Source organism: Panthera onca, chromosome B2, assembly GCF_046562875.1.
Source record: "Panthera onca isolate mPanOnc1 chromosome B2, mPanOnc1 haplotype 2, whole genome shotgun sequence".
Taxonomy (NCBI): domain Eukaryota; kingdom Metazoa; phylum Chordata; class Mammalia; order Carnivora; family Felidae; genus Panthera; species Panthera onca.
This window is the reverse complement of record NC_138343.1, coordinates 66,072,048-66,099,886: the sequence shown is the minus strand read 5'-3', so window position 1 is coordinate 66,099,886 and position 27,839 is coordinate 66,072,048. Positions and strand designations below refer to the sequence as shown.

Genomic DNA, 27,839 nt, shown 5'->3' with positions numbered 1-27,839 from the left:
GAAGAGTTGGGGAAATGGATGGTGGTGATGATTGCACAACAATGTTAATGTGTTTAATGTCACTGCATTGTACACCTAAAAATAGTTAGGATGGTTTTTAAAAAAATCAATCAAAGCACTCTAAACCCAGGGGGTTCCTGTCTAATATTTATTTATGCAAAGGGCTTGGCTTTAGAAAAATAGATATTTGAAAGCCTGTATGGAGAACTCTGGAATCGCAATGGCCAAAGCAGCATGGATAATTTAAAATGTAAGTGTCATTTTTTAAAAATGTTAATTTATTTATTTTAGAAAGAGAGAAAGACAGAGAAAACAAGTGGAGGAGGGACAGAGAGAGAGGGAGACACAGAATCAGAAGCAGCATCCAGTCCTGAGCTGTTAGTGCACAGCCTGAAGTGAGGCTTGAACTCATGAACCATGAGATCCTGACCTGAACAGAAGTCAGAGGCTTAACCAACTCAGCCACCTAGGCACCCCTAAGTGCCATTAAAAAGAAAGAAAGAGAGAGAGAGAGAGAGAGAGAGAGAAAGAAAGAAAGAAAGAAAGTCTATTTATTGAGAGAGAAATAGCAGAGAAGGGGCAAAGAGAGAGGGAGAGAATTCCAAGGAGGCTCAGACCCCACTGCAGGGCTGGATCTCACAAACTCTGAGATCATGATCTGAGTGGAATACTGTATCCATCAAGACTCAGATGCTTAACGGACTGTGCCATCCAGGCGCAAGTGCCAATTTTTGATGGGATTTGAGAACCAATGGGTAAAATTCACGGATAAGAACTACACAATTTAAGACTGTGAGCTTTCAAAAAGTCAAATAAAATGAAATATTTATTCCAATTGCAGTTCTCAGTTCATTCCCACCTTGTAAAAGTTGAACATTTCCTATTTCTCGTTACTAAAAAATAACCCTCACTTAAACTTACATTTAAAAAGTTTCTCAGTCGGGGCGCCTAGGTGGCTCAGCCGGTTAAACGGCTGACTTTGGCTCAGGTCATGATATCACCGTTTGTGAATTCAGATCCCTCCCCTTCTCTCTGCCCCTCCCCTGCTGGTTCTCCATCTCTCTCAAAAATAAATTTTAAAAATTTTATTAATAAAAAATAAGAAAAATAAAAAGTTTCTCTGCCAACTTCAATGTGCAAGAAGGTCTGTAGTTCTCCAAAATCCCTTGAGGCAGGAAGCGAGCAAATCCGTCAAACTTTGTTTCAAAGCTCCGGAAAGTGTTTTCTGCTTCCCTCCGCTTTAGCGTGCTTTCCCGCCCAGCCACGTCGCTTGTACTGCCGAGTGAGAAAGTTAGCATCTTTCGCACCACCGTGGGCGGGGCGTAGCTCCCAGGGAACTCCCAGCGTTCACCCAGGGTGCGTGCTCCCCTCCCTGTTTCCTGCGTTCCCGCCAGATTTTTAAGTTTCATTTCTCGCTCTGACTGCTGGCTTCTCCTCCCTCGGCCTTTTCGCGAAGCCGAGTCTCCCGGCTTTCGGGGAGCAGAGAGCGCCAGCCATGGATCACCGGGGCGGAAAGGCCACGAGGACAGCTTCAAAGGCCGCGACCGCTACCTCCAAGATTTCGGCTCAGGGAGTGAAGGGTCTCCGGGAGGAACCTAGCGAATCTCCGTCCGCCCCTGGGGCTACCCGACCCAACTCACGGAAGTGCGGCGCCGTCGGGGCAGCGGGATCCCTGCAGAGGAGGAGCATCCCCGGCTCCCCGGAGAGACCCCAGGTACGCGCGCGGGGTGCCCGCGCCAAAAAGGCGCTTCTGGACGCTGAGGACGCGGTGGAGGGGCAGGCGGTTTCGGCGGCGAAGCTGGAGCCTCCGGCGGCGGGGCCGCCCCTTTCCAGGGTTAGTTCTCGCCGCAGGGGCAGCGCGCGCGCCGCTGGGGAGCAGAGACCCCCGCCAGAGCCCACGGAGGTTCCCAGCCCTGGCCCGCTAGTTTCAGCTTCGGGGGCGGCGCCCGGCGGCTGGAATCCCCGGGCGGTGCTAGACAAATTGAGGCTGAGGCGCCAGGAAATCTCATTGGCGGCTGAGACTGTGAACAAGGTTGTGGACCACCTGCTGCGGGGCTTGAAGAGCTGTGATTCCGAATTCAAAGACGTCGGGCTGCTGCGCACCGGAAGCTACTACGAGCATGTGAAGGTGAGCCGCCCAGCGCCTCCCCTCCGGTTCCCGTGGCTAGCTGGACCCATTTTTCCTCGTCCCTCTCCCCAGCCTGTCGGATAGTCCCAACTCCCACGTTCCCTCACTTCCCTTCGAAAGTAACTCAGCCTCTTGTTCTCTTGTGGCCTGTGACATAGTTGTACCCCAAAAGGGGAACACTTGCTCGTTTCTCCATCTATACATCCCACGAATATACAGCTAGCTTGGTTGCCAGCTCTTGTCAAGACCCTGCTGTTGGGGGAATTCAAATATATGGATTCATTTCATGCAAGCAGCTTGAGTTTCTGTAACAGTGCTATACTTGGTGTTCCCTAGTCAAATTCTGAGTTGGGTAATTAGGAGTGGTCTGTGAAAAATTCCACAAAATCAGTATATCTAAGAACATTTTTCCTATGGGAAAAACTGCATAGGAAAAACATCTTCCAGCTGCTCCCAGCTCCCTCTCTCCCCAATTTCTTATACAGATGTCATGGGAAGCTCACAATGAGTGATGCTCCTTATTTTTTATTTATTTATTTTTTTAAACGCTCATTCAGTTATTAGACAGAGTGTGAGCAGGGGAGGGGCAGAGAGAGAGGGAGACGCTGAATCCGAAGCAGGCTTCATGAAGGCTCTGAGCTGTCAGCACAGAGCCGGATGCGGAGCTCAAACTCACAAACTGTGAGATCATGACCTGAGCTGAAGTCCGCGGCTTAACCGACTGAGCCACCCAGGCACCCCGTTGAGTGATGTTCTTTAAAAATTAAGAGAAAATCTATAGATACTAAAAAAGCGTACTCCCTAAGTACACATCCAATGTGATTGTTTTTAAGTATGTATTCCACATCCCATTTGTGTGTGGCTGAATTATCTTCATTCCAGTATGAATTGAAGATTTAGGAACAGGTTCCTGACTGGAGTTTGTTTCCTGACCGGTGACAGATTTCTAGTTGTGTTTTGGCTTAAGCTGTCAGAGTTTTCAGGGCTGGACCGTGCACCTCTGTTAGATCTGTATAAGATCTTAGGAGTAGCATGAACAGAAACAGAGGCTGAGAATATTTCCTTATTAGGTAATTGTAATTTATTTTAGAGTTACGTATTGGCTTTATTCAGTTAACTGCTCTCCAGAAGTAGATGATTATTAAACTCTAGATTTAGGATTTAGGATTATAAACTCTTAAGATAGCAAGCCAAATATTATGCATCTTTGTGTCTCTAAGCCTTAACACATAGCAAGCATTCAAGCAAATGAATAATGAATGTGCTCAAGAAGAAAAGATGGATGGTCTCTCTTAACACCTCTGTCTTCTCAGGGTAGCAGATTCAGATTTCATTCCCATGATAAGCATTTAACCTGATAGCTTTCAGTGAAATTAAACCTTTCATATATTTTTTGTTTTGACTGCCACCTAGATTTTAAACTCCATTGTCACAGAACGTTTTACATAAATGTATCTTAAACAGCTGTTCATTTCATTGGTGTGGACTCAGTGATGTTTTTGTTTATTGTCAGAAAGACAGTGTATGTATCAGTCTTTGAATCTTAAACGCTTTTAGCACTGAAGACTTTATAATTCCATCTAAAAGTTTTTTGAAAGCCAAGTGAGCAAAACTTTCATTAGATTGTCTTAAGTATGATTCTGAGAGAGAGAGAGAGAGAGAGAGAGCGCGCACGTGTGTGCGCAAGAGAGAGAGAGCAGGGAGAAACAGAATCCCAAGCAGGCTCTGCACGGTCAGCCTGGAGCTGGTCTCAGGGCTTGAACTCCAGAACCATGAGGTCATCACCTGAGCCAAAATCAAGAGTCAGTCGCTTAACGGGCTGAGCCACCCAGGTGGCCCATTAAGTGTAATTCTTATTGTATAAGTATCCATCTGTTCAATTATATGGATGGGATAATAAGACTTTAAAAGAGTGATTATTTTAGAGAACGTGCACACATGGGGGAGGAGCAGAGAGAGAGGGAGACAGGATCTGAAGCAGGCTATGTATGCATTGACACCAGAGAGCCTGATGTGGAGCTCGAACCCATGAATTGTGAGAACATGACCTGAGCTGCAGTTGGATGTTTGACTGAACCACCCAGGCAAAATAAGATGTTTAAAGAACAGTTTCCAATCAGGGGTGCCTGGGTGGCTCAGTCGGTTAAGCGTCCAACTTCGGCTCAGGTCATGATCTCGCGGTTCGTGAGTTCAAGCCCCGCGTTGGGCTCTGTGCTGACAGCTCAGAGCCTGGAGCCTGTTTCAGATTCTGTGTCTCCCTCTCTCTCTCTGACCCTCCCCCGTTCATGCTCTGTCTCTCTCTGTCTCAAAAATAAATAAACGTTAAATTTTTTTTTTTTTTTTAAAAGAACAGTTTCCAATCAGAGCCAGTCTCCTTTTTTTTTTTTTTTTTTTTTTTAAGTAAGCACTATAACCCCATGGGGCTTAAACTCAGGACCCTGAGATCAAGAGTCCAACACCCAACCAACTGAGCCACCCAGGTGCCCCAATTTTTTTTTTTTAAGTTTTATTTAAGTAATCCCTACACCCAGCATGGGGCTTGAAGTTATAACCTCAGATCAAGAGTCATATGCTCTTATGACTGAGCCAGCCAGGTGCCCTGTCTTTTTATTTATTTTTATTTTTTTATTTAAAAAATTTTTTAAATTCTTTTTGATGTTTATTTTTTAGAGAGAGAGAGAGAGCGCGAGCACAAGTGGGGAGGGGCAGAGAAAGAGGGGGACATAGAATCCAAAGCAGGCTCCAGGCTCTGAGGTGTCAGCACAGAGCCTGATGTGGGGCTCGAACCCACAAACTGTGAGATCATGACCTGAGCCGAAGTCGGCCGCTTAACCGACTGAGCCACCCACGTGCCCTGCCCCTCCTTTTTAAAATCATGCACTGATGGAAGAAATGGAATGAAGTTTGTTTTATCTAAAACATGTATTGATTTTTAAAAACTGATTATAATATATATATATATATATATATATATATATATATATATATATATTCATTGTAGAGTTGATTCAGTGCCTGGCTCTAGCAGTTAATCCTCTAGCAGGCTCCCATGGCTAGTCCCACCTACATACCACTTTTCTCAGCCTTTTCCATATTCACCCCTCTTCCATGTTGATGTCCTTGGGAAATTAGGAAAAGGATAAAGAAGAGCAATATTACTCATGTTTATTTTATTCACTGTTATCATTTTGGTATATTTTCTTCTGTTATGCATACACTTGGATTTCAAAATTGGATTCCAAACTCTTTCTAATTGTTAAAAGGATAGATACAAAACATACCTCTCAGTAATTTATTTACTTGGTTCCATATTGACACATTTTTATTCATATATTTTACTGTAATATTGTCAAGTTCTAGATGAAATTTGGAAGATTTCTTGTAGAAATTCTCTAATTGCCATTCTATAATATTTTCTTTGCCTCTTTGCATTTTACTAATCATATAGTTTGGGCTGAGTGAAAGGTTATATAGAAATCAAGTAATTGTAGTGGTTTTAGCCAGTGGTACATTAACCAGTAAAGAAATAAACTTCAATCACATGCAACAACATGAATGAATCTTACAAACATAATGTTGAACAAGAAAAGAGGAAATAAAGGAATACATAGAGCCCATGTAACAAAGCAGGAAAAAGAAAAGATGCTTAAGATCAGAAAAGAAGTAATAAAACCTACTTATGCAGATGACTTTATTGAATTTTTGTACAAACTATTAGAAATACTGTTGATCCTTGAACGACACAGGGGCTAGGGGCACCAATCCTTCCCCACCCATGCAGTTAAAAATCTGCATATAACTTTTGAGTCCCCAAAAACTTAACTACTAAGAGTCTACTGTGGACTGGAAGCCTTTTTGATGAACAGTATGAATAATACATACTTCGTATGTTACACGTATTATATACTGTATTTTACAATAAAGTAAGGAAAGAAATATTAAGAAAGTCATGAGGAAGACACAATTCATTTACAATACTGTACTATTTTTAAAAAAAAGCAACAAAAACATGTATAAGTGGACCTACCCAGTTCAAATCTGTGTTACTCAACTGTTATCAGTGAATTTATCAGGGTTACTGGATACAAAGTCAGTAAACAGAAATCAAAGTACTTCAATATTCTAACAACAACAAAAGTGCAAATGAAATGTAAAAATACCATTTAAATAGCATCAAGAACATCAAATATTTTAGGAATAACTTGCTAAAGATGATAAAAATTTCAAAACATTGCTGAGTAAATTTGAAAACGGACTAAATAAATGGAAATCTATATCATGTTCAGTTTTCCTCAAGTTGATCTGCATAGATTCAATGCAGCTCAGTCAAAATCCCATCAATTTTTTTGTTTAAATTGACAAGCTAATTATACAATTTATGTGGAAATGCAAAGGACCTAGAATAGCCAAGACAGTTCTAAAGGAGAAAATGTTGGAGGATTTCCCTACCAAGGAGCAAGACTTACTATAAAACTACCCTAATTAAGCAGTTATTATTGGTGCAATGATAGATAAATAGGCCAGTTGAGTAGAAAGTCCAGAAACAGACCTGCATATATAATTCAATTCAATACAAAATATATGCAGTAGTGTAATTCAATGGGAGAAAGGATGACTTTTTTCAGTAATCAGTATTGGGTCAATTGTATATACTTGACACCCATCTACTACACATGATACACAAAAATTAATTCAAGATGTATAATAGGGCACCCGGGTGGCTCGGTCAGTTAAGCATCCTACTTTGGCTCAGGTCATGATCTCACTGTTTGTGAGTTCGAGCCCTGCATTGGGCTCTGTGCTGACAGCTCAGAGCCTGCAGCCTGCGTCAGATTCTGTGTTTCCTTTGTCTACCCCTCCGCTGCTCATTCTCTCTGTATCTCTCTCTCTCTCTCTCTCTCTCTCTCTAAAATGAAGAAACATTAAAAAATAATTTTAAAGATATATAATAAACCTAAAGATGAAAGGCAAAACAACAAAGTTTCTAGAAAAAACATTGAAGAATGTCTTCATAATAATAGGATGTACAAATATTTCTTAAACAGATACTCTCTGTACAAAAACAGATACTTAAACATATACTCTCAATATGTACATATGACAAAGGACTAGTACAAATCGGTAAGAAAAAGATAGACAAACCAATTTAAAATTGAGCAAAAGACTTGAATAGATGCTTTAGTATATAATCCAAATAGCAACAAACACAAAAGATGTTCAACATCATTAATCATCAGGAAAATGTAAATTAAAACCATGGTGTGATTCTACTACACATGTATCCACTAGAATGGCTAAAATTTTTAGACTTGACAATTCCATCTTGGAGAAGATGTGGAGCAACTGAAACTCCCTTACCTTGATAAAGGGAGGATACATTGGTACAACCCTTTTAGAAAATTGACACTTTTCTCCTAAAGTTAAAGACATGCTTATCCTGTGGTCCAGCAGTTCTGCTAGGCATTTACACAATAGAAATGAGTGCTCATGTTCACCAAAAGGCATATATAAGAATGCTCAGAACAGCTTTGTAATAGTTAAAAACTGGAAATGACCCAAATACTCACAACAGAATAAGTAAGTGTATTGTGATAAACTGCATTAGTTCAATGGAATGTTTCATAAGATGAAAAAGAACAAACTACCAATACATGTAACAAGTAAATCTCATAAACATGTTAAGTGAAAGAAGTCACATGTAATAGAGTACATTTTATATGATTCAGTTTATATGGTGTTTCCAAACAGGTGAACTTCATCTATGTTGTTAGAATAGTAGCTACTCTTGGTGGAGGGTTTCTGAGAGTGAATGGGAATAAGAGAACCTTCTGTGCTCTGTGGATGAGAACAGGGTAGTGCCCACAAAGTTCACAGTTCCTTTTGGGATTCAGCCATTTTTCTTGAATAAAGCCTCCCTGGATTGTTGCAAGCCTTTAGTTAATTTACAGACCTGAAAAATTGAATTGACCATTTCTGCCCATGTTCTTGTTGCTTTTATGGAAGAGTGGATTTTCAGAGGCTCTTAATTCATTCCCACTGATGTCACTTCCAAGTGTTTGACCCTCATATTATACCCTAGTCAGCTTAGGCTGCCATAACAAAAATACTTTAAACTGAGTGGCTTAAACAACACAAATTTCTTAGAGTTCTAGAGGCTGGAAGTCCAAGATCAGAGTGCTAGCATGGTTAGGTTTTGGTGGGGACTCTTCCTGGCTTACAGACAGCCACCTGCTCCCTGGGTCCTCATTCTGTTCCTTATGTGTGGGCAGTGAGAAAGGGATCTCCCTCCTTCTCCTCCTCTTCCTCCTCCTCTGAAGGCCACCAATCCTATTAGATTAGAACCCTACCCTCATGATCTCATTTAACCTTAATTAACTCCTAAAAGCCCTGTCTCCAAGTACAGTCACATTTGGGGCTAGAGCTTCAATATATTAATTTTGGGAGGACACAATTTGGTATACGGGACAGTATATCTCAATTTGGACTAGCCACGTTTCACATGGTCACTAGACATATAGGTACCTTCTTGAACAGTACAGTTCAATAGCTGTACTTGAAGCATGCTCCTGACTAATGAAAGATTTGTGGCTTTTTAAATTTTATTTATTTATTTTTTAAATGTGTATTTATTTTGGGAGAGAGAGAGAATACGCACATGTGTGCACATGGGAGGGGCAGAGAGAAAGGGAGAGAGAGAGTATCCCAAGCAGGCTCCGAGCTGTTAGTAAAGAGCCCAACATGGGGCTCAATCCCACAAACCATGAGATCATGACCTGAGATGAAATCAAGAGCCTGACGCTTAACCAACTGAGCCACCCAGTATCCCCCTGTGGCTTTTTAAATATTTTATTTTATTTTATTTTATTTTATTTTATTTTATTTTAGAGAGAGAACATGAGTCAGGGAGAGGGGCAGAGGGAGAAAGAGAATCTTAACGTGGGGCTCAATCCCATGACCCTGGGATCATGACCTGAGCTGAAATCAACAGTCAGATGCTCAGCCAACTGAGCCACCCACATGTCCCTTTGTGGCATTTTTAATATAAGAAAAATGATCATTTATTATAATTGCTGATTCATTTATTATTGTGAGGATGAAAAAGATTCTTTGATGCTCCTAAAATGCTGTGGTTAAAGACACTATGAGTTGGAACTAACACTCACTTGGGTGACCAGAAACTATAACGAGAAGGCCTTTGCTCAACTAGCCAGCACATGGCTACACACGTTTTTTTAGACCACTGTGACAAGAGGGTGGCTGGAGTGTGTGTCTTGTCACATAAAAAATAGCACTTAAAGGCTTTTAATTTTATTAATCTGTAAATTCAGAAAAAAACTGGTACAGATTTTTAAAGCTTGCATGATATCATTTAAAATTATTCTAAATTATAAAAATAATGCATACTCTTGGTTTTATTTTTTTACTTTTTAAAAATTTTTTCTTAACGTTCATTTATTTTTGAGACAGAGAGAGACAGAGCATGAACAGGGGAGGGGCAGAGAGAGAGGGAGACACAGAATCTGAAACAGGCTCCAGGCTCTGAGCTGTCAGCACAGAGCCCGACGCAGGGCTCAAACTCACAGACCTGAGCCCAAACTCACAGATCACGACCTGAGCCGAAGTCCTACACTTAACCCACCGAGCCACCCAGGCACCCCGCATACTTTTGGTTTTAAAAAAAGGGTATGGAACCTACCAACCAAAGCAACAATGCTCTCTTCGCTCCACCAGTCCCACTCCCAGAGGGTATAAATATTAGGGATCTTGCTTTTCAGAGTGGGGGTTTTAAGCAGAAATTTAAAGAAAAAAATTGTGTTGCTTGGAAAATATTCACAAGCGAGTATTTTTTACTATTTCTTAGATTTCTGCTCCTAATGAATTTGATATTATGTTCAAACTGGAGGTCTCCAGAATTCAGCTAGAAGAGTATCGCAACAGTGGTGCGTATTACTTTGTGAAGTTCAAAAGAAATCCTAAAGGAAATCCTCTGAGTCCGTTTTTAGAAGGGGAAATATTATCAGCTTCTAAGATGCTGTTGAAGTTTAGGAAAATCATTAAGAAAGAAATTGAAAACATTGAAGGTAAGAATTTTGACTTTTGATTCTTTTTTGAAAACTTTATTTATTTATTTTGAGAGGGGGAGAGAAAGAGACAGAGAGGATGCTCATGTGTGTGCTCAGGGGAGGGACAGAGAGAAAGAGAGAGAATACCAGGCTTCAAGTTGTCAGTATGGAGCCTGACTCAGGGCTTGATCTCAAGAACTGTGAGATCATGACCTGAGCTGAAACCAAGAGTTGGACGCTCAACTGACTGAGCCACCCAGGTGCTCCTTGGCTTTTGATTCTTAAACGTCTAATTATACCTACTAATTGCCAATGTACACTCCTCTCATGATCTTTTTTTTCTCCCCACATCAGAGAGGTAAAGTGCCTACTTCATAACAGGGCTTGAGTGAGGCACATGTCTGTCACACAGCAGCTTGGACGCCCAGTCATCACACTAATGAACTACAAAAGGATCCTTTCCTGATCTTTCTTAACCTCCTTGTTGACCACTTCTTCTTAGAAACAACTCTTTGCTCTTGATTTTAGTTACTACATTTTCTTAGTGTTCTTCCTAAAGGTTGATTTGTTCAGTTTGGTTTTCATTGGATATTCACTGAATGGCTGCCTGTGCCACTGGTTACATGTGATTGCATGAAATCCCCTCTTGAAGCTTGTAAACACAAATTACATTAAGTGCTCTAAAGGGAATGAACTGGGAGAGGTAGTAGCAACTGGGATGGAGTAAGACCCCAAGGCTGAAGAGAGCTTGGCAAGTTAAAGGAACAAAAAGAGGCCTATGTGGACAAGGGGAAGAGTGACATGAAATGCAGTTGAAGAGGTGGCCAGGGACCATACTGCAAGGACTTGTAGATCCTGGAAATGAATTCAGATTGATACCATGTTCATTGAAGTTTTAATTAGGGAGTGATGATTTGCTTTGTATTTTTAAAAGTTTACTCTGACTTCTCTGGAGAAGATATTATAAAAAGGCAAATAAAAAAAAAGGAAAGAAAAAGGAAGACATTGAAGTAATTCAGGTGAAAGATAGTGGTGGCTTCGATGGAGGTGGGAATGGAGAGAAGCAGACACATCCAAGCTGTAGCAATGCTTACTTCTGGATTAAGTGTAGGGGGTTCAAGAGGATTGAATTAAAGAAGGCCTCCAGGTTTCTGATTGAGCACCTGTGTGAATTGATTGTGCCCTTTTCTAATGGGAAGGACTGAGGAGGAATGTATTTTAGGGTATGGATTAGGAGTTTTTGGCTTTGGAGATTTTAAGTTAGAGATTCCTGTGATACGTTGAAGTGAGTGTATCAAGTTTGTAATTGGATATGGGTTTGAAGTTCAGAGGATATGTTTGGGCTATATGTAAACACATAAATGGCATTGGCAGTGGATGAGACCACATAGGCAGAGAGCATTGATTAATTTATTCATGAATCAGTATTCATTGATCATCGAATGTGCCAGGTGTTCTAGGTGTTTGGGATGTAGTAATGAACAAATAAATGAAGATCCTCACCCTTCTGTACCTTAGTTATGTAGGGACAGACATATAATTCATAACAAATGGAAAACATAATTATCTTCACTACTAGAAAGTAGTAAGTCCTGTGGTGAAAAGTGTTGGCAATAGGATGGGGGAGGGGGAGTTGCAGTGTTAAGCAGAGTGGCAAGAAGAGGATCCCATTAGAGGTTGAGAAGAGAAGGAGCAAAAGGAGACTAAGTGCAGAATGAGTGGTCAGTGTGTAGAGTGCTACTGACATTCGGAAAACCACTGGATTTAGTCTTCAGTTTTGTGGGAGTTGGTAACTTGGACTTAGCAGTTTCACTGGGGTGTGTGTAGGCATATCTTTACAAAGTTTCAGCTGTAAAGGACATAGAAAGGTGAGTAAGCATGGGGAAGAGGTAGGTTGGGGTCAAGAGAGGCATATTTTAGAATGAAAGATACTGGAATCCTTTGTATAAAGACAGGAATGATCCAGTAGGGAGGGGGCACCCACTGATGGAGGAGAGAGGGAACAGTTGAAAAAACACGGTGGTTAAGAAGGTAAGAAAGAAGGAATCCAGACACCATGTGCAGGGGTAGCCTTTGAAAGGGGGGTGTACGCTTCCTCAGTAGTAATAGGAGGGTAGAAGGATATAATGGGTAAAATGTGGGTAGTTTTACAGATTTAGTGATAACAAAATGAGGGCATTCTCCAGGATTTTCTCCTTGGTCCTCTTTCTTCTCTCTCATTATGGTCCCTTCCAGAAGTCTTATCTGGGAGTAGTCTCTAACTATTGCTTGTATACCTCCCAATCCCAAAGCCAGTATCTCTCATCTAGAGATACTGAATTTCTGACCACCAAAGCCACCGGCCCAGTAGCCATCTCCTGTTGGGTGTTCTCCAAACACCTAGAGCTCATTGTGTCTAAAATGAAATACATCTCAGCCCAATCTTTCTTCCTTTTGATTATTCCATATTGAAGAATCAAATCAACATCATTCATTTCTCAGGCCAAAATCCTGGGATGGCATTCCGGACTTCTACCTTCTTCCTTACAGATTTAGTCCATCTACTAGTTCTGTTGATTTGAACCTCTTTAATTCCTCTCACTTCTGCTACTTGTGTCTTTAAAAAAAATAATACAATCTCTATATACTGTTGATTTTTGAACAACAGGACAGTTAGGGGCACCACCCCACATAGTCGAAAATCTGTGTATAATACACATATATAATCTATGTATAACTTAACAAAAAATACACATAATCTCCTATGTATAATCTGTGTATAATACACATATATAATCTATGTATAACTTAACAAAAAATACACATAATCTCCTATGTATAATCTGTGTATAATACACATATAATAATCTATGTATAACTTAACAAAAAATACACATAATGATCTGTGTATAAGTTAACAAAATTTATCTACCAAGAGCTTACTGTTGATTGGAAGCCCTACTAATAACATAAACAGTTGATTAGCACACATTTTGTATATGTATCATATACTATGTTCTTAAAGTAAAGTAAGCGAGAGAAAAGAAAATGTTAAAGAAAATCAAAGGGGATTGCTGCATCTAAATAAAAAAGTTTCTGCATGGTAAAGGAAACAATCAACAGAACTAAAAGGCAACCTACAGAATGGGAGAAGATAGTTACAAATGACATATCTGAGAAAGGGTTAGTATCCAAAATGTATAAAGTAATAATCCAATTAAAAAATGGGCAGAAGACATGAACAGACATTTCTCCTAAGAAGACATGCAGATGGCCAACAGACACATGAAAAGATGCTCATTATCACTTATCATCAGGGACATGCAAATCAAAACTACAATGAGGTATCACTTCACCTATCAGAATGGCTAAAATCAAAAACACAAGAAACAACGGTTGTTGGCGAGGATGTGGAGAAAAAGGAACTCTTGTGTACTGTTGATGGGAATGCAAACTGATGCAGCCACTCTGGAATAGTAGAGAGGTTCCTCAAAAAGTTAAAAATAGAACTACCATATACTCCAGCAATTGCAATACTGGGTATTTACTCAATACAAAAACACTAATTCAAAGGGATACATGCGCCCTTATGTTTATAGCAACATTATTTATATTAGCCAAGATATGGAAGCAGCCCAAGTGTCCGTTGATTGATGAATGGATAAAGAAGATGTAAAAAAAAAAAAAAAAGATGTATTATATATACACAATGGAATATTATTCAGCCATAAAAAATGAAATCTTGCCATTTGCGATGACATGATGGAGCTACAGAGTATTATGCTGAGTGAAATAAGTCAGTCAGAGAAAGACAAATACAATATGATTTCACTCATGTGTAATTTAAGAAATAAAACAAAGGAGCAGAGTGACACAACACAGAGTACTAATCACTATACAATCATGGCCAAGGAGCAAAGTGACAAAAAGAGAAAGGCAGACCAAGAAACAGACTTTTTTTTTGTTTTAAAAATATTTATTTATTGAGAGAGAGAGCACGCACATGAGGGAGAAAGAAAGGGGGAAAGAATCCCAAGGAGGCTCCACACTCAGGATAGAGCAGGATGCGGGGCTCAATCCCATGACCATGAGATCATGACCTGAGCCAAAATCAAGAGTTGAATGCCTAACGGACTGAGCCACACAGGCGCCCCGCAAGAAACAGACTCTTAACTATAGAGAACAAATTAACAGTTACCAGAAGGGAGGTGGGTGGGGGGATGGGTTAAATAGGTGATGGGGTTAAGGAGTGCACTTCTTGTGATGCGCACTGGATGTGGTAAGGAAGTGTTGAATCACTATAGTGTATATATGAAACTAATATTAGACTACATGTTAACTAACTGGAATTTAAAAACTTAAAGAAAAAAAGAAAATCATAAGGAAGAAAAAATACATTTGCAGTGCTATACTGTATTTACTAAAAAAAAATGCATAGAAGTGGACCTGCACAGTTCAGACCTGTGTTGTTCAAAAGTCAACTGTATTTAAGGTGTACAACATGATGTAATACACATATACATGGTGAAATGATTTCAGCAGTCATGCCAATTAACTTATCTTCTCACATAGTTGCCTTTTCTGTGTGTGGTGAGAGTACCTGAAATCTACTTTCTTAGCTCATTTCTAGTAAACAGTGTAGTAAGTAGTGTTAACGATGGTCATCATGATGTACTTTAGATCTCTGTACATACTTGCCCTACATAACTGTAACTCTGTACCCTTTGACTAACATCTCCCCATTTCCCCCCACTCTCTAACTCCTGGTAACCCCCTGGTAACCACCATCCTACCCTCTGCTTCTATGTATTCTACTTTTTTAGATTCCACATATAAGTGAGGTCATACAGTATTTGCCTTTCTGTGTCTGGCTTATTTGACCTTGTGTAATGCCCTCCAAGTTCATCCATGTTGTCACAAATGGCAAGATATTCTTTGCTAAGGCTGAATGATACTCCATGGTATGTATGTTCCACAATTTCTATATCCATTCATCCATCCATGGATACCTAAGTTGTTCCATGTCTTGGCTGTTGTGAATAATGCTGTAGTAACATGGATCACTCCCTGTGTCTTCATGCCTACTGCTTCTGTGATGCTGCAGGCATACAACTTCTGTGTTGGACTGTTGCTGTGGTCTTCTCGATTGCCTGTCTCCTCCCTGCCATTCATCTGGTCTCTTCTCTAGGCTTCCCTCCAAAATGCCATCCATAAATTTAAGTGAAAAGTTAATCACAGCACTCCCAAAGCCCACAGTCTTCATGGGCTCCTCATCATTTATACCAGACAGAATCTTGACAATGCTTCCCCATGGTAGGTATTGATAAATATTGGTGAAATGAGGAAAACACTTTGCTTTGTGGGGTCAGTTTCGCTTTAGAACTAATTTGCACCTTACACTTAGCACTTTATAGATCTCCAATTACAGATATATTATCTTCCCTATATTTTCAAAGAAAACTGGATTGATAAATGCTATCTTCCCTTTTATGTGTTTAAACAGATGTCGTTGTCCAGAGGAAGAAGAGAGGGAGTCCTGCTGTAACACTTCTTATTAGAAAACCTAAAGAAATATCTGTGGATATAACCCTGGCTTTGGAGTTAAACACCAGCTGGCCTGCTAGCACCAAGAATGGCCTGCCCGTCAAGGACTGGCTTGGAACAAAAGTTAGAAGCAGTCTAAGACAGCAGCCATTTTACCTGGTCCCCAAGCATGCAAAGGAAGGAAATGGTTTTCAAGGTATCTTGAATATGAAGGTTAACTTAAAAACATATAAAAGAGTTGTCTGTGTTTTTTTTCTTTTCTTTTTTTTTTTTTTTTTTTTTTTTTTTACGTAAGCTCTATGCCCAGTTCATGGGGCTTGAACTTCCTACCCCATGATCAAGAGTCACATGCTCTAATGACTGAGCCAGCCAGGCGACCCAAGGGCTGTTAATGTTATATACTAGGGCAGTGTAACTGGTGCGGTCGGCATTTCAAGAGCCATAAGGCTAAATAGACTACAAGGTGAGAGTTTGGTGAGAAAGGGAATTGAAAAGGGCATAGTTGTAGTAGTAATATCAAATACTTGGTTTTAAAATATCATCTCACCCACATTTCAAGTTTATTTTTAGTTTGTTTTCAATAGAGAAAGGCAGTACTGGCCTTGGAGTCAGACTGCCCTGGATCTGAATCCTGAGGCTTCTTCTCTTACTAGGTGTGTGATCTTGGGCTAGTTAACCAAGTCTCTCAAAGCTACTTGAAAGTTTATGGGGCACCTGGGTGGCTCAGTCAGTTGAGCGTCCAACTTCGGCTTAGGTCATGATCTTGCAGTTCGTGAGTTTGAGCCCCGCGTCGGGCTCTGTGCTGACAGCTCAGAGCCTGGAGCCCGCTTTGGATTCTGCGTCTCCCTCTCTCTCTGCCCCTTCCCTGCTCATGCTCTGTCTCTCAAAAAGGAATAAATGTTAAAAAAAAAAAAAATGTAAAAAAAAAAGCTACTTGAAAATTTCTGGGAAGAGAAAAAATGAGACACTTTATGTAAAATCACAGTTCATAGGACACCTGGGTGGCTCAGTCGGTTGAGCGTCCGACCTTGGCTCAGGTCATGATCTCACGGTTCTTTTTGTGAGTTCAGGCTCCACATGGGCTTGCTTCACTAAAGTCAGAGCTTGCTTTGGATCCTCTATCCCCCTTTCTCTACCCCTCCCCCTGTTTATTTATTTAATAAATAAATATTAAAAAATAAAATCCCTAGTTCAGCACAAGGCAGTTATATATTATTAATTTATCAGAGTCTAGACTCTCATTCCCAGCCATACTTCTTTTCTTCTGTCTTCTTCCCCTTCCACTGCTCCTCATGCAGCTAGCAGACCTTTGCATCCTCAGCTACAGTTGGTCTTCTCACCTGTGTACTCTGGCCTCACGGGTAAGAACAGGTTTTCAGATGGTGCTCTTGGGTAACATTCAGGTTCTGAGTTAGTCTACAGCTAAAACATTCAAGGCTGAGTTAGTCTACCTAAAATCAGGTTAGCTGATTATTTTATTCTTGTCTTATAAATTAAGAACTTTTGGTACCTACTGCACCTGGATTCCAGGGATATGGAAAAGATCATGAAATGTATGAACCACGTTACAAATTAGTATTCTGAACAAATCTTGGAATTCATTGATCATGCTTAGTTTGATGGCTTATGTTTTGTGGACTCATGATAACTTTTTATATTGCGCATATATAGGAGTCGTTTTCTGCAAGAAAGGTTGTTTTGTAAGAGGATATTACATATATCATTATTCATAATTTTGTAAAAGGAACATAGCTTTCTGTAAAGAGGGGTTCCACCCCTGGATAATTTCTAGAATAGCTGCCCAAGAAACCCTCACTGTATGTGATACAGAAATCTTAACAGGACCCATACCACCCTCTTAGTGGTCTGCTACCGACTGCCGTGGGCAAGACTGGGAGACAAATCAAATTAGGGATGAGAGAGTCCTTCAGTGGTCCTGTGGGTAGTTCGTCACATCCTTGCATTGAGATGAAAGTGGATGCTTGTGATGGTTGCTCAGCTGACCTTTGCTCTCCATTACCTTGGCTGTTTTCCTCCTATCATTGCAGATTATCTGTGTTCAGGCAAGTATGCCCCTCAACCCCCATCTCTATCTGAAAGACTGAACAGAGGGGCATGTTAGCAGTGAAAATACTCATGCTAGATTGCAGACATGTATATCACCTATTTTAGTTTTTCTCTTTCCAAACATTTTACTTTAAATGTTCTGGTCTTATAAGCTATATTTTTAAAAATATGATTTGTTTGGTTTTTACTTACAAATTTTTAAGAATTTTAAAAATCTTTCCACCTGTTTCAAAATAATACCAGCATTGTTATCAAGAGTATAATTGAAAAAAAAACACTTTAAGATTTTTTTGTAGTTCTTTTGTTCTTAAGATAAAAGGACAGGGGCGCCTGGGTGGCGCAGTCGGTTAAGCGTCCGACTTCAGCCAGGTCACGATCTCGCGGTCCGTGAGTTCGAGCCCCGCGTCAGGCTCTGGGCTGATGGCTCGGAGCCTGGAGCCTGTTTCCGATTCTGTGTCTCCCTCTCTCTCTGCCCCTCCCCCGTTCATGCTCTGTCTCTCTCTGTCCTAAAAATAAATAAAAAAAAAAAAAAAAAAAAAAAAAAGATAAAAGGACAGTCAAAATACCAAGCTTAAATCCACTTGAAAGAATTTCTCCAGGTGGTTAAGCTACCCAACTCAAAATAGTTAGGTTTGTTTGTTTCATTATGGTTTTAAATTTTACATGCTAGATTTTCAATTTTGATTTAATTTTGTCTCATAAATGTATAAGGCATTCACATGGTTCCAAAGTCAAAGCTACAGAAAAAGGAATTTCTAGAGGACCACAGCTTCCATTCATGTTTGCTCTACACTGTTCTCTCCTTCCCTGACTGGAAACCCTCTTTATTGTTTTTCGTTTCGTCGTGTAAGTAAATATATACTTTTATCTTTTTTTTTTTTTTAAGCATTTATGTATTTTTTGAGAAACAGAGTATGAGCAGTAGAAGGGCAGAAAGAGAGGGAGTCACAGATTCGGAAGCAAGCTCCAGGCTCTGATCAGCACAGAGCCCGATGAGGGGCTTGAACTCTTGAAACGCAAGATCATGACCTGAGCCGAAGTCGGATGCTTAACCAACTGAGCCATCCAGACACCCCATATACCTTTATCTTTTAAGATAAAAAGTACACCTCCCTTTTTTCAGTTAGTGAGATATTTTGAAGATAGAGTTTTGGCTTTATATAAAGGTAGCACTCATTTCTTTTCTCAGTCTGTTTTTACAGCTGATCAAGGAGTAAATCCATATATAAATCTGCTGGACATTGCCAGATCACCCCCATAGGGACTGCACAATTTGCATTCCCACAGCCATGTATGAGAGTACCTATTTCACTCTCAGCCTTAGCAACCAAACTCCTTAAACTTTGGAATTTTCGCGAATAATTCAAAAAGTAAGAAGTGAAATCTCAATGTAGTTTCAAAAATAAACTTTTAACTTTCAAATAGTTTTAGATTTGCAGGAAAATTGAAAAGATAGTAGAGTTCCTATATACTCCATACCTGTTTCCTTATCTTTAACATCTTACATCAATATGCTACATTGTCATAATTAATGAACAAATATCGATTGTTAACTAAAGCCCATACTTAATTCTGATATTCTTAGTTTTTCCCTAATCTCCCTTTTCCTGTTCCAGGATCCTATGTAGGGTACCACATTACATTTAGTCATCATGTCATCTTAGGCTCCTCTTAACTGTAACAGTTTCTCAGTCTTTCCTTATTTTTGGTGCCCTTGATAGTTTTGAGGAGCACCAGTCAGGTCTTTTGTAGAATGTCCCTCATTGATAGGTGTCTGATGTCTTCTTGTGATTAAACTGGAGTTCTGGGTTTTGGGCAGAAGACAACAGAGGTAATGCCATTCTCATCATATCCTATCAAAGGCACATGCCACGAACATGACTTAGCATGGTTGTCGTTGAACCAGGCTGAGGTAAGCCATTTGTCAGGTTTCTCCACTGTTACTCTTTTTCCCCTTTTTCATACTGTTCTATTTGGAAGTCACTGTGCACAATTCACACATAAGAATTGGGGAGTTGGGGTGCCTGGGTGGCTCAGTAAGTAAGCATCTGACTTCAGCTCAAATCGTGATCTCATGGTTCGAGGGTTCAAGCCCTACATCAGGCTCTGCGCTGATAGTCTGACCCTGCTTTGGATTCTCTGTATCTCTCTCTGTCTGCCCCTCCCCCCGTCTTCCTCCCACCAAAAATAAATAAACATTAAAAAAAAGAATGGCAGAGTTATGCTCCACCTTTTTAGAGCACAGTATTTACATAAATTATTTGGAATTCTTCCTCATGGGAGATTTGTCTCCTTTTCCCCATTTATTTATTTGCTTAAGCAGTCATATTAGTAAGCACTCATGGGTATTTTTTTTTTTTTATGTTGAGCTATAATCCAGTACCACTTAATTTTATTGTCTAAATTGTTTCAGCTTTTGCCTTTGAGAGCTCTTCCAGTTGATTGCTGTATCCCTTGACATACTCCCCCGTAGTTGGGGGTGGAGTTTGTTTTATTTTGTTTTTAGTACTAACTCACTTTCTGGTAACTACAAGAGGCTCCAGGCTCATCTTGTGTATTTCCTGCTTCAGTCCTAGAATCAGCCATTTCTCCAAGTAGCCCTGGATCCTTTTATTGGGAAATGTACTAGAAACCAAGATCGGGGCGCTATGCGTGCTCTGCTACCAGGGTGTCATCACTCTCAGCTAAAAGAGCAAAGAAATATATATACATATAGTGACCCCAGTGTATACAGATATCTATAAACATTTCTATGTGTAACCGCCTGTATTTATATTATCAACTGGAATACAGAGCTTATGTACAGTTTCTATTGCCTTCAGTCTCAGAGACAACATTTCCAAAGTAACTTTCTTTGCTTCCACCCCCCTCCTTCAGGGAGGTTTTTTTGTTTCTACACCAGCCCCCTTCAAGGAGGTTGTTTCATACATTTGTAATATAGTTAGAGTCCCTTCTGCTGGTCTGCGTTATTTCCTGGGCTTACTTGATCTCTTAAATGACTTTTTAAAGTTGTCATACTTCAAGGTTCACTGTGCTATAGAGTTGTTCTGATTTTGACAAATGCATTGTATCATGTATCTACCTTTACATAATAGCTTCACTGCCTTAAAGAGACCCCCATGCCTCATTTATTCAACCCTCTGGCAACCACTGATCTGTTTACTATCTCTATAGATTTGCCTTTTCCAGAATGGTATAAGTGGATTTCATAAATGGATTTATACAGTAATGAGCACCCCTAGCCCAGTGCCTTTTCCATATATTTATTGTCTATATATTGTGTAGCTATTACTAAAGTCTTTATTCTGTCCAATTAAAACCTCTGTCCTTGTGCTATACCATAGTATCATACATAATGTAGCTTTAGAAATCTTGATATCTGGTAGAGCAAACTCTCCCACTTTGTCCTTCTTCAAGAGTATTTTAGATATTCTTGAGCCTTTGTGTTTTCATTAAAATTTTGGTATCCTCTTGTCAAGTTCCACAAAAACATTTTTTTTGGAATTTTGATTGAGGGTACATTGAATCTATAGATAAATTTGGGGAGACTTGATATATTTATAATAATGAGTCTTCCAATCCATGTACAGCGTGCACATCTCTATTTATTTAGATTTCCTCTAATACTTCTCAGTGAAGTTTTAGAATTTCCTTTTTTTTAATCTATTTATTTATTTTTAAATTTACCTCCAAGTTAGTTAGAATAGTGCAACAATGATTTCAGGGGTAGATTCCTTGATGCCCCTTACCCATTTAGCCCATCCTCCCTCCCACAACCCCTCTAATAATCTTCTGTTTGTTCTCTGTATTTAAGAGTCTCTTATGTTTTGTCCCCCTCCCTGTTTTTATATTTCTGCTTCCCTTCCCTATGTTCAACTGTTTTGTCTCTTAAAGTCCTCATGATTGAAGTCCTATATTTCTCTTTCTCTGACTTACTAATTTCACTTAGTATAATACTCTCTAGTTCCATCCATGTAGTTGCAAATGGCAAGATTTCACTCTTTTTGATTGCTGAGTAATACTCATTGTGTATATGTGTGTATATATATATATATATATATATATATATATACACCCATCTTCTTTATCCATTCATCCATTGATGGACATTTGGGCTCTTTCCATACTTTGGCTATTGTTGATAGTGCTGCTATAAACATGGGGATGCATGTGCCCCTCCACAACAGCATACCAGTATCCCTTGGATAAATACCTAGTAGGGCAATTGCTAGGTCATAGGGTAGTTCTATTTTTAAGTTTTTGAGGAACCTCCATACTGTTTTCCAGAGTGGCTGCACCAGCTTGCATTCCCACCAACAATGCAAAAGAGATCCTCTTTTCCACATCCTCGCCAACATCTGTTGTTGCCTGGGTTGTTAATGTTAGCCATTCTGACAGGTGTGAGGTGGTATCTCATTGTGGTTTTGATTTGTATTTCCCTGATGATGAGTGATGTTGAACATTTATTATGGGTCAGTTGGCCATCTGGATGTCTTCTTTGGAGAAGTGTCTATTCATGTCTTTTGCCCATTTCTTCATTGGATTATTTATTTTTTGGGTGTTGAATTTGATAAGTTCTTTATAGATTTTGGATACTAACCCTTTATCTGACATGCCATTTGCAAATATCATCTCCCATTCTGTCGGTTGACTTTTAGTTTTGCTGATTGTTTCCTTCACTGTGCAGCAGCTTTATATTTTGATGAGGTCCCAATAGTTCATTTTTGCTTTTGTTTCCCTTGCCTCTGGAGACATGTTGAATAAGAAGTTGCTGTGGCCAACGTCAAAGAGGTTTTTGCCTGCTTTCTCCTTGAGGATTTTAATGGCTTCCTGTCTTACATTTAGATCTTTCATCCATTTTGAGTTTATTTTTGTGTGTGGTGTAAGAAAGTGGTCCAGGTTCCTTCTTCTGCATGTCGCTGTCCAGTTTTCCCAGCACCGGTTGCTGAAAAGACTCTTTATTCCATTGGATATTCTTTCCTGTTTTGCCAAAGATTAGCTGGCCATACGTTTGTGGGTCCATTTCTGGGTTCTCTATTCTGTTCCATTGATCTCAGTGTTATTGTGCCAAAGTTTTAAAGTTTTCTATTTAAGTTTTGTATATATTTTGTTAGATTTACTCATAGGAAGTTGTAACTTTTTATTATGAAAAGTTTGAAACCAATAGAAAAGTAGACTGAAGAACATACACGTACCTGTCACCCAGCTTCTTTTGTATTTTCTATGTATACAATTTTATCATCTTTCAATAATAATAGCTTTATTTCTCCCTTTCCAGTGCTATGTCCCTGTTTTTCCTTCCCTCACTGTGCTTGTTAGGATAGCCAGTGCAGAAATGAGGATAACCAACATCCTGTCTTCCTAATTTCAAAGGAAAAACCTCAACTTTTTGCCTTATATTATCATAGCTAGGTTTTTAAAAATCTACCTTTGCTGAGAGATGTTTTTTGTTTAAATTATATATATTAAATTTTATTAGCTGCATTTTCTGCTTCTATTGAGATGACCATATGTTTTTCCTTTATTCTGTTAATGAGACAGTATATTGATTAATTTTTAAATTATAAACCAATCATATATTTCTGGTATAAAAACAACTAGATAATAGGATAGTCAGGCGAATGTAAAAGAGATGGCCATGGAAAAACTCTAGAAGTGGAGGGGGAATCATTTTATTCTTATATAAACTCTCCCAAGGAGTAGAAAAAAAGGAAATGTTCCCTAGCTCATTTTACACGAATACCAAAACTTGCAAGGATGGTATAAAAAAATAAACAAAAATTTTGAATCAGTTGATTCAGATTATTTTTGAAACAAAATATTAAACTGAATTTAGCAATATATAAAAGGTAATACATTCATCTTATCATGCTAACTATATTATGCTCCTGATGCTCCCCTCCATTTTTCCTATTTCAACCCATTATTTGCTTCAGATCACTTGTTTTAATATGTAATTACATTATGTGTTCATTTCTTTTGGTCTGTCTCCCTTTAGAAATCTTCCAGAGTGATATTTTAATGAAATAATTTCAGTATTGTGTTGTTTATATATGGATGCTTTTGATAAAGTACTTTTTTTTTTTTTTTTTTTGGAAATTAAGAAGAAACGTGGCGGCTATCTTTCTCTCACATTGAAAAGGACATTTTGAAAAGTCACGGACAATCTAAAACATGCTGTGAAATTAATGGGATGAAGTGTTGCAGGTAACTTCATTATTTTGTTAAATGGCAAATTACCAATGGAATGTTTAATTCTTTGTTGATTTCATAGCTCCAGTCTGAAGATGATCATTGTTGAGTTGAGTCCTGGGGGCAGCACATGGCTGGATCGACCCTAGTATTATCTAGAGTGTGAGCATGAAACCAGGGAAGCCAGATCCAAGGGACCAAGGAAATAGTGTTAGAAGGCAAGGCCAGGGAGCATAGTAAGTCCTGAACCTGGATCAGATAGTTGTATGAAGTAGGACAGAGTGAGAGGATATGAACACTCGCCATGGCTAGCCACGACAATTGGATGTGTCTGAGTCGTCTGGTTGCTTTAAGGTAATGAGCATTAATGTCACATAATGGGAGGAGACTAAAAGATTACTCTTATTGGATACTGGTGCCTGCTTTGAGATGGTTTGTTCGTGGTGAAGGCCAGGGACTGATTAGCTCTGCTTGGAACAACACTAAGAAGTAATTATTTTTCTTGTTAACATATGCACTGTAAAGAGCTGAGATTGAAAAGAGTTTTCAAACTCATCATTCGAGTTTCTAAAGTTGTCTAGTAGAAGGGTCACAAAAGTTAAAAGGTCAAAACAAGAATGCCCCACATGCAGGCACGGGAGATTAAGGCTTCATATGTAGGCTTTGAAACAGGCATTAAGGAAAATATATTTCCTGGGGCGCCTGGGTGGCTCAATTGATGAAGCATCTAACTTCAGCTCAGGTCATGATCTCACAGTTCGTGGGTTCAAGCCCCACATTGGTCTCTGTGCTGACAGCTTAGAGCCTGAAGTCCGCTTTGGATTCTATCTGTGTGTGTGTGTGTGTGTGTGTGTGTGTGTGTGCGTGCGTGTGTGTGCGTGCCCCTCCCCTGCTCTATCTCTCTCAAAAAAAAAAAAAAAAAACATAAAAAATTTTAAGTTAAAAAACGAAAAATATCTTTTTTATTTTTTAAGTTTAAAAAATTGTTTCAAGTTTATTTATTTTGAGAGAGAGAGTGGGGGAGTGGCACAGAGAGGGAGAGAGAGAATCCCAGGCAGGCATCACACCATCCACATGGAGCCCAACGTGGGGTTCAAACCCACAAATACAAGATCATGATCTGTGCCAAAATCACGAGTTGGGTGCTTAACCACCTGACCCACTCACCCAGGGATCCCCTCTCCTTTTAAAGTTTTACTTAAGTAATTTCTATACCCATGTGGGGCTTGAACTCATGATCCCAAGATTAAGAACTGTACCCTCCTCCCAGCTAGCCAGCCAGGCACCCCCCAAAAAATATATATTTTTTTTAATTTTCTTTTTTTAGCATTTATTTATTTTTTGAGAGGCAGAGAGAGACAGTATGAATGGGGAAAGGACAGAGAGAGAGGGAGACACAGAATCCGAAGCAGGCTCCAGGTTCTGAGCTGTCAGCACAGAGCCTGACGTGGGGCTCGAACTCACAGTGAAATCATGACCTGAGCCGAAGTCATACACTCAACAGACTGAGCCACCCAGGTGCCCCTATATTTCTAATAAGCCTAAATAGTTTTATAAACATTAAATTTTGTTAACTACGAAATAACTACGAAAATCATTTATTTATTTTATTATCTTTTTAAGTAGGCTATATGCCCAACATGAGGCTTGAACTCATGACCCTGAGATCAAGAGTCACATGTTCTACAGACTGAGCCAGTCATCTGCCCCCATTTTGTAAAAATTAAAATGAGATTTTTCTAGGTACTAAATGACTGGATGAATAAATATCTGCCAGTTTCATATAGTTGAATCTATCCTGATAGAATAAAATATTTAAGCTAAAAATAAGAGGGGAGAATAAAATGTGTTTGAAACTTGAAAGCATATATTTGAAAACAGGTTCTAGAATGGCCCTATAATTACATATCTTTATTTTTAATTTTTTATATATTATAATGTCTGTATTGTTTATTGTATCTTTTTTTTTTGTATCTTTTTTTTAATGTTTACGTATTTTAGAGAGCAAGCAGGGGAGGGGCAGAGAGAGAGGGAGAGGATCCAAAGCAGGCTCTGTGCTGACAGCAGAGAGCTTGACGTGGGGCTTGAACTCACAAACTGTGAGATCATGACTTGAGCAGAGTTGGACACTTAAACCAGCTGAGCCATCCACACGCCCCTGTTTATTGTATCTTTGTATTTTTTTCCTGTTACATGCCTAAAGCTTTTTGTGGAATGAAGCAGGTTGTCAATAAAAAAAAATAAGTGGTTTTCTTTTTTATTCAACAGGAAAGATTGTCTAAAACTAATGAAATATCTTTTAGAACAATTGAAAATAAAGTTTGAAAACCGAAAGGAACTGGATAAGTTCTCCTCTTACCATGTGAAAACTGCCTTCTTTCATGTATGTACCCAGGAGTCACAAGACAGTCACTGGCACACTAGAGACCTGGAGCTCTGTTTTGATAACTGTGTGGCATACTTTCTTCAGTGCCTCAAGATAGAACATCTTGAGCATTATTTTATTCCTGGATTCAATCTATTCTCTCGGGACCAAATTGACAAAATAAGTAAAGAATTTCTATCAAAGGAAATTGAATATGAGAGAAACAATGGATTTCCAGTTTTTCATAAACTTTGAAATTATATTTTTAAAAAGAATCAAGAATTAGATTGACTTTATAATATTGCAGTGTTTGAAATTTGTCACATTAATGATTAACTAAAATGAATGTAAATCATTTAACTCTTTTGTCTTAATGAACTATAATCAGTATAAACAGATTGATTATCCTAGGAAAGAGGTTAGTCAAGGAATAAAGAAGCAAAAGGAGTATTTACAATATAAAAGCTTTACTAGACTGGAATGAAAAGGACAAAATACTTATCACCTGAATTAAATTCATCAAGCACTTAGTAAACACCACTTCTCACCTAGCACAAATGTAGAGATTTGCAAGAGATGTTAGAAATGATCATTGCCTCCATAAAAATGGCAGACTTTGTTCAATGCTCAAACATATTTGGAAGCAATGTCTTGTCACATATGCCAGAATCAGTAAGAAGGAAATGAAAAGTCTACATCATCTCTACATGTCTCAGGAAATCCATGTCATAGCAAAATATAGAATAATGCACATGGATAAATATAAAACATACAACTTACTTTTATTATATTTAGTAACACTTTTATATATATTTCTGAAAAGGCAATACATGCATATGGTACAACATTCAAAGAAACAGGTACTTCCATACCTGCTATTTCCAAATGTTACCCTTTCTCCTCTGTGCTCAGGCAGCATTCAACGTAGAAGCAGCTGCTGTTTGTTAACTTTTTCCCATTCATACATTTTGCACATTTTCTTATTGGCTATTTTACTGTTTTCTCATTTTTTGTAGTTCTTTATATATTTTGGATACTTACGCTTTGTTGGTTGTCTGTGTAACAAATAACTTCTCTCATTGTGTGGAGTGTCTTTACCATTTTTGGTGTTTTAGTAAACAAGGTTTTAAAATTTTAATGTAGTTGAATGTATCAGTTTTCTCCTTTATAGTCTGTGCATTTTATATATCCTGTTTAACATACTAAGAGAAAAATTAGACATTTGGAGGAAAGTTTTGGGGACAGTAAATCCTAAATAAATAGAAAACTAGACAAACAAAAATCAAAACTACTTTTAATTCCAGGAAGCAAATGTGTGCAAGAAAAGTCTGATTTGATAATATTGGTCAGCTGTAATTGTATGTGAAGGCAAAGTAATATAACCATTGACTATCAGTGTCATCAAAATTATGATTAAGGAGGATAAAGGAATAGACTGAGTGCTTATATGGTGATAGTGAGGTAGAGGGGTTGGATTCTGTGGTTTCCTATTGCTCCATAA

The 27,839-nt window shown here is 38.9% G+C and overlaps 1 protein-coding gene and 1 non-coding gene across 4 annotated transcripts; one reads left to right on the top strand and one right to left on the bottom strand.

Annotated features, from left to right (window-relative positions):
- The first annotated feature begins 1,152 nt into the window (after positions 1 to 1,152).
- Positions 1,153 to 27,480, top strand: CGAS (cyclic GMP-AMP synthase). 3 transcript variants are annotated; one of them, XM_060615944.3, is made up of 5 exons: positions 1,153 to 2,128; positions 9,990 to 10,209; positions 15,674 to 15,910; positions 23,889 to 23,988; positions 26,242 to 27,480. In XM_060615944.3, the coding sequence occupies exons 1-5, from the start codon at positions 1,496 to 1,498 to the stop codon at positions 26,591 to 26,593; spliced, it is 1,542 nt and encodes a 513-aa protein (XP_060471927.2). In that variant the 5' UTR covers positions 1,153 to 1,495; the 3' UTR covers positions 26,594 to 27,480. The 3 variants fall into 3 exon arrangements, with proteins under 3 accessions (XP_060471927.2, XP_060471928.2, XP_060471926.2); XM_060615945.3 differs by having other exon boundaries at positions 1,154 to 2,128; positions 10,032 to 10,209; positions 23,886 to 23,988; XM_060615943.3 differs by having other exon boundaries at positions 1,157 to 2,128; positions 23,886 to 23,988.
- LOC132668150 (small nucleolar RNA U13) lies at positions 10,540 to 10,647 on the bottom strand. Its single transcript, XR_009605508.1, has one exon. It is a non-coding gene; the product is annotated as a small nucleolar RNA U13 (small nucleolar RNA).
- Positions 27,481 to 27,839: the final 359 nt, after the last annotated feature.

Excerpts from the sequence above, each read along its gene's own strand:
- CGAS (XM_060615943.3), top strand. The coding sequence starts at position 1,496 with ATGGATCACCGGGGCGGAAAGGCCACGAGGACAGCTTCAAAGGCCGCG. Across the intron at positions 10,210-15,673 it reads AGAAATTGAAAACATTGAAG|ATGTCGTTGTCCAGAGGAAG; the intron begins GTAAGAATTTTG and ends GTGTTTAAACAG. Across the intron at positions 23,989-26,241 it reads AATGGGATGAAGTGTTGCAG|GAAAGATTGTCTAAAACTAA; the intron begins GTAACTTCATTA and ends TTTATTCAACAG.